We start from the raw sequence: 6,377 nt of genomic DNA, 5'->3' as shown, positions 1-6,377 counted from the left end.
GGCACGTAATCCAGTTCATGTCATTGAGAGTCAAGCCCAAGGATCAATAGCTTGTTGCTAGGTTGGTAGAATATAAACTTGAAGATGCTGTTGGTCATCTTGTCCCTTCGTGAGCAGAGATTGTGTGAGAAAGAAGTTACTGTCAAAAATAATGAAATCCAGAAATGAACACATATGCTAGACCACATAAAGGAAGCTGTGTCTGAAGTCCCTACTTACAAATTTTTAGTTATGTAAGACGCTAAAAGTTTCATTTTACAATTACTGGCTCACAATGTTAATCTAAAATGAAACATTTACTGTTCCTAGCAAAAATGAGAAACATTTTTGATTTATGAGATTTTATTTTTAATGTTAAATGCAACTTTCCTAAGTTTTGGCGTTCAAGTTGTTTATGAATCAATGGTGATAGTAGATAGCAACTGAATTTTTTCTAATTGTCCTTAACAGAAAATTTGAAAGCTGGCCCAAAATACACAGTTAGTAGATCCTTTATCCCTCCATTAAAAAAAAAAAATGAAGTGTATTGGTTTGTGAAATAAAAGTCTTCTATAACGTGTGTAAACATTTGGGTATTTTTAAAAAGAATAAAATTGTAAGTCATTTCTTTGGCTTATTCATACTTCATCTCATTCCAGAAAGGATTTATGGAAACTAATTAACTCCTTTGATCTGATGGTCGGCATGAAGGCTTCATTCCAAAGACCTTGCTGGGCACAACCTAAAAGTAAGTCAAAGAGGCCTTTTGTCCCTCTGCCTGTGGGGTGAATTTTGATCCAAGGAATGATTTTATTTGTCACCTCCCCCAGGACTGTGCAATAGGAGGCAGCAGAGACAAGCAACACTCCTGCAGACTTTACCTGAGGACTGCAGGCCCCCTCAGGTGACCCCACCTGAGGCCCAATCAGGGGCAAGGGTGAAAGGGTGCAGGGAGTCACGACATGAAGAGAATGTAGATAGGAGAATGGAAGACCCCTGAGTGGAGGGCCCCTGGGGAGTAATGAGAAGGAGAGCTGATGGGGGAGCCTTTCTAAATGGTGAAATTTTAGTTTTAGGAGAAGGGAGGGAACTGATGTTTACTTAGGCATCTGCCCAGGGGGAACATTTACTCATGGTTTAATAGCCAGAATGAAGCTAGTGTTGAAGTAGAAATGAAGCCATGGCCCAAGCAGGAGGTGGGCATGAAGGGGCGGGAGCAGGGTGGGTGACAGGAATGTGTGCACTAGACAAATCATGGAGAACATGTCTCTCTGGACACAAAAACTTTGACTTCCCCGGTTCTGATGGCAGATTTGCAGGCCCACTTTCTAGATTCTTGTTTTTGAGATGGCTGGTCCAGGTTAGGGGTGTATTCTGTTGCCATGGAAAAAGTGAGTCTTACTGGTTCACTTAAGACTAGACTTAGTGTGGTTTGGATGCTACACCGTTGGACCTATGCTGAGTGAGGCTTTTAGCATGTTGAGATGGTAAGTCAGGAAACGAAGTGTGTGTATGCGTGCGCACACACACACACACACACACACACACACACACACACACACACCCACATGCACACAGGCACAATTAGAGCCAAGAGATGTAGCTATTGGAACCAGCCAGACTCTTTCCTGCCTCGGGGTTCTTGGGCTTGCTACTTCTGCCTAGAGCTTTCATCCTGTCCTTTATGAGTCTTCCTTCTTGTCCTTTTCATATCAGCCCAGTATCACCTCTCCAGATAGGACTTCCCTGAATATCCTACATCAAAATCCTCCACCATGGTGCAGGCCTGTAATCCCAGTGATTCGGAGGCTGAGACAGGAGGATCATGAGTTCAAAGCCAGCCTCAGCAATTTAGGGAGGCCCTAAGCAACTTAGCAAGACTCTGTTTCAAAATAAAATATAAAATGGGCTGGGATGTGGCTCAGTGGTTAAATACCCTGAATTCAATCCCTGGTACCAAAAAAAAAAAAAAAAAAAAAAAAAAAAAAAAAAATCATCCTCTTGTTTCCTTTCTCACTTTCTCTTCTCAGATACTAATTTGTGTATTAGCTTGTCTAATTCTTGGTCTCTCCCTCCGAATCTCTCCAACTCCAAGAAAGTAGAAATCATGTCTCCCTGGCTGGCCCACTCTCTCCCCACTCTTAACACAGGGTCAGATCCATAAGTGGGACTCAACTTTTTATTGGAAGAATAAATAACTTGCTCTGTATTATACCTTGATCCTTTTCTACCCAAGGAACACTTCTGATACCAAATGTGTGGCATTTTCCCACACCCACCATTAATTTTCCAAACCTCTGGACTAAATGGGTATTCAATAATTCAATTTCATTCTGACATTAACTACCCAGAGTTATTGTCAACCCCACAGGTTAAAAGGCTCTGTCCCACAAATTGCCCTCGCCTTAGATGACAGTCAAAGGTCCAGGCCTCCACACTTCAGAGTAACTCTCAGGTAGGGTTCATCTGCCTCCTTGGTTTGATCATGTGCTAGAACAGCTCACAGAACTCAGGAAAGCGCTTTACTTACTATTATCAGTTTGTTATAAAGGATACAAAGGAACAGCCAGTTGAGGAAGTACTTAGGGTCCCCAGCACAGGTTCCCAGAGCAGGTGGCTTGCTCATCAGCCCAGAAACTCTTTCAACCCTTAATTTTGGGGTTTGTGGATGTCCCTTCACATAGGACTGATTAAATCACTGGTCATTGGTGATGAACTCAAGCCCCAGCACCGCTTTCCTCCTGGAGGGCTGTATGTAATCTCTACCCCTCTGATCACACAATTGGTTCCTTTGGTAGCCAGCCCCATAGGGAGGATATTTGGTGATCCAGCCACCAATTTGTGAATACAAACTCAGGTGTGGATGAAACTCTGGACTTGTTATGAATGTATAGCACCCCTAGATCACCTAGCACCCCTGTCACTTAAGAAGTTACAAGGGTTTTAGAAGCTCTATGCTGGGGGACAAAATCCAAGTATGTACTTATTGGGTCACATAAGATCATGCTCTGAATCCATACCAGGGTATATTTAACAGAAATAAACGTGATGCCACAGTATTGGGATCTTACTGTTTTAGAGAACTGTTTCAAATTGTGAAACTGTGTGGTTCTTCAAGAGGGCTCCCTCTCCACTTGCTTTTCCATGTGTCCTGGAAGTGAAGAGAAGAGGCCGGGGTATTGCACACTGTTCCCTGAGTTTGATCCTTTGGAGAAGGGAGGAGAGCTTTGGAAGGTCTGTGATCCTGTCTGGAGAGTCTCTGGACACTGATAACTTTCTCCTACTTTAGCATCTGTGTTGGTGCCAATGGTGCATTTCTATCATCCATTAACAAGCAATTGGTGCAAATAATGGGAACCAGCAAATACAGCTGTTATGCCAAGACTGACAGACATCTGTGCTTTTCAGGGACAGAAAACGTCCAAGTTGCCTACTGGGTTAAGTTGACCACACCTGTCTTCTTATTTTTAAAATGGGGTATGTTTTGTTTATTCCTGTTTTACATATATTCACCAAAGATAGGAGTCTGGCCACTATACACTCAGTGTGATAATGGTTCCTCATTTTTGTCTTATTCATTTATATTCCACCTTATTTGTGAAAAAATAGGAAACAGGGAGGGCTTATAGTTTTCAATGACAGCATAATAAATTAGCCTGTTTAGAGGTTCAGAACCACACCAGGGTATTATTATCTCTCACCATTGCTATTGGTCTGGAATCAGGGCAGTTCATTAGATCCTCTGCTCAGGTCTCACAAGGCTGCCGTTAAGGAGTTGGCTAAAGTCTATTCAGATTGTTGGTGGAATTCACTTCCTTTGGCGGTATGACCTTGTCCCAGTTTTCTTGCTAGCTGTTGGTTGGGACCTCACTCAACTCCTAGTTCTCCTAGGACTTCCTCCTAGGCTGCTCCTCTTCAATGACAGACAGTTCACAGCCCAGCTGTCTGCCTTCTCCTTCCAAAGCCAGAGAAAATGTTCTGCTTTTAAAGGGTTCATCTGATCAGATTAGACCCACCCAAGATGATCTCCCTTTTTGATTAACTCAAAATTGACTGACTTGGAACCTTGATTACATCTGCAATGTTCTTTTGTCATATAATGTATAATATTTGTGAGAGTATTGTCATATTTATGGATTTCACCCACATGCAAAGAAAAGGGATCATACAAGGACAAGGGTCCTCAGGAGCCATGTGAGAATTATGTCTACCATGGTTTCTAGTTTAAAACGATGAGAATGAACCTATTTATACTAGATAAAAGATGAAAAATAATAAAAGAGAAGGAGAAAAATGCAAAAGTAATCTTGAAGATCATCCATTCAGCACGTGTCTGATGTGTTTATTTATGCCAGGCATTATTCCCAGTGCTGGCCAAATGGAGATACAGACAGGTTGGCCACAGCTTATGCCAGCAGAGGCCTACTACCAGAAACCTCCATGGAGTCCAGCAGCAGGTCCAAATGGCACGAAGTGTCATTCAGTCTAAAAACTGGGAGTTCCTTTGTCTTCTCAAGAGGGATGGGAATCACTGTATCATAAAATCTTTAATTTGGAAGGAAAAGTGCCAAGAAGAGTAAGGAACAAATAAAGGTCTTCTAGTACTTGAGGTTAATGAAATTTTAAAAAGATAAGTGGGCTTCATTCAATCTCTCAGGAAACTGTTCCACTTCCAAATGCATCTTTGTACCCCTAGATCCTTGATGTCATTGGATTCATCTTACAGTTGTCCAGCCTGACGCGTGACAAGCCTCTGAGGATGGTGTGGGGCAGGACCTGCCTCTCCCTCCTGATTTATGAGATCATCAATTTTAATCCCCACAAACCCCAAGTGAGGTAGATATTATTTCTTTTTTTCCCCCTCAGATAAATAACTATGACTCAGAGAAGATTTAATTTGCTCAAGGTCACACAGCAAATAAGGAGCAGAGTAAGGATTAAAACCCAAGTCTGTCAGAGCTCAAAACCCAAGGCCTTAACTACCCCTATAGTACATACTGCCTATCCAGGCTGGTGTACTGTGTGGAAGATTTCCTCTTTAAAATAAAGCTGTAGCTCAGGAGACTGAGGCAGGAGGATTTCAAGTTCAAAAACCAGCCTCAGCAACTTAGCAAACCCCTAAGTAACTCACTGAGACCCTCTCTCAAAATAAAAAATAAAAAGGAGCTGGGGATGCAACTCAATGGTTAAGCACCCCTGGGTTCAATCATCATCATCATCATAATAATAATAATAATAAAGCTGTAGCTAGGCATGATGACACATACTTGTAATCCAGAGACTTGGAAGGCTGAAGCAGGAGGGTTGTAAGTTCAAGGCCAGCCTTAGGATCTTAGTGAGACCCTCAGCTACTTAGTGTAATCCTATCTCAAAATAAAAAATACAAAGGACTGGGGATGTAGCTCAGTGGTAAAGTGCCCCTGGGTCTAATACATAGTACCCAAAATAAATAAATATAAAATAAAATAAACTCTAGGTATTAAATAAAAAGGGTGTAAGTCAGGAAAATGCTAGACTCAAAGTTGGAGGATCTTCTTTCATGTCCTTAACTCTGCCCTCTCTTGGCCCCACTAATTCTGATTTTATACCTTATCCATTTTTGTGTTGCTAGAACAAAACAGTGAGGCTGGATAACTCATAAAGTAAAGAGGTTTATTTGGCTCATGATTCTGATGGTCGAAGGGTCCAAACAGCATGGCAGTGGTGTCCTGGCCAGGGCCCCCTGGCTGAGTCACAACGTGTGGAGAAATGGAGAAGGAATTGGCCTCGTGCAGAAAGGGCTAGGCATGTGGGGAGGCCCCACTTTATCACAACCCCCTCTTGAGGGGCCAACCAGGCAGAAGCCTTGGATGCAGGGGGACAGGGACTAAGCCAAATCCCAGAACCGGAAACCTGAACCCGGAGGCTGCATGTGTACGACTGCAACTGTGTGTCGATTCCTTTGACATTGACCTAGAGAAGGCTTTCTCCCAGAACACATGAAAACCATCGGGACTGTTCCTAATACGCTTTATATTTAAATATGTCTCCGATAAAAAAAAAAAATAGAAAGCATGCCTCATGGGATTTGAGAGCAGGAAGGAAGCTTTCTGAAGGTGCCCAGGGCTCAGGGGACTTCAGGCAGGGCCCCTGTGCGGCTGCTTCCTGGCCCCATCTTTCTTTTTGGTTATCCGAGGCTGGGCCTTCACTCTGCTTCCTTGCCCTCCACCCGGAGCCTTCTTTGCAGGGTTTACTTGAGTGATGCTTCTCTTGAGGTAGAAGTTAACCTGGAAGGGGAAAAGCAGAACTTAGGAGGCCAGTTTGGATTCTTCTTTACCACAGTTCCAGGTTCCAAGGACAGTCGGGAGAATTACTACAGTGACAACCAAGGGCAGCACCAGTGGTGTCCTACAGACTTG

General features: G+C 43.0%; 1 protein-coding gene across 1 annotated transcript in view; it reads right to left on the bottom strand.

Moving 5' to 3' along the window:
- Nucleotides 1-5,610: 5,610 nt before the first annotated feature.
- CPN1 (carboxypeptidase N subunit 1) overlaps nucleotides 5,611-6,377 on the bottom strand; it is a 29,347-nt gene continuing 28,580 nt past the window's right edge. Inside the window, exon 9 of the mRNA XM_079138692.1 lies at nucleotides 5,611-6,245. Within this exon, the coding sequence (XP_078994818.1) occupies nucleotides 6,096-6,245 (150 nt within the window). The 3' untranslated portion in view covers nucleotides 5,611-6,095. The remainder of the gene's footprint in view (nucleotides 6,246-6,377) is intronic.

Source organism: Sciurus vulgaris (genome assembly GCF_902686455.1).
Source record: "Sciurus vulgaris genome assembly, chromosome: 4".
NCBI lineage: Eukaryota > Metazoa > Chordata > Mammalia > Rodentia > Sciuridae > Sciurus > Sciurus vulgaris.
Note: the sequence above shows the minus strand (reverse complement) of the source record. Positions and strands in the feature narration are given on the sequence as shown.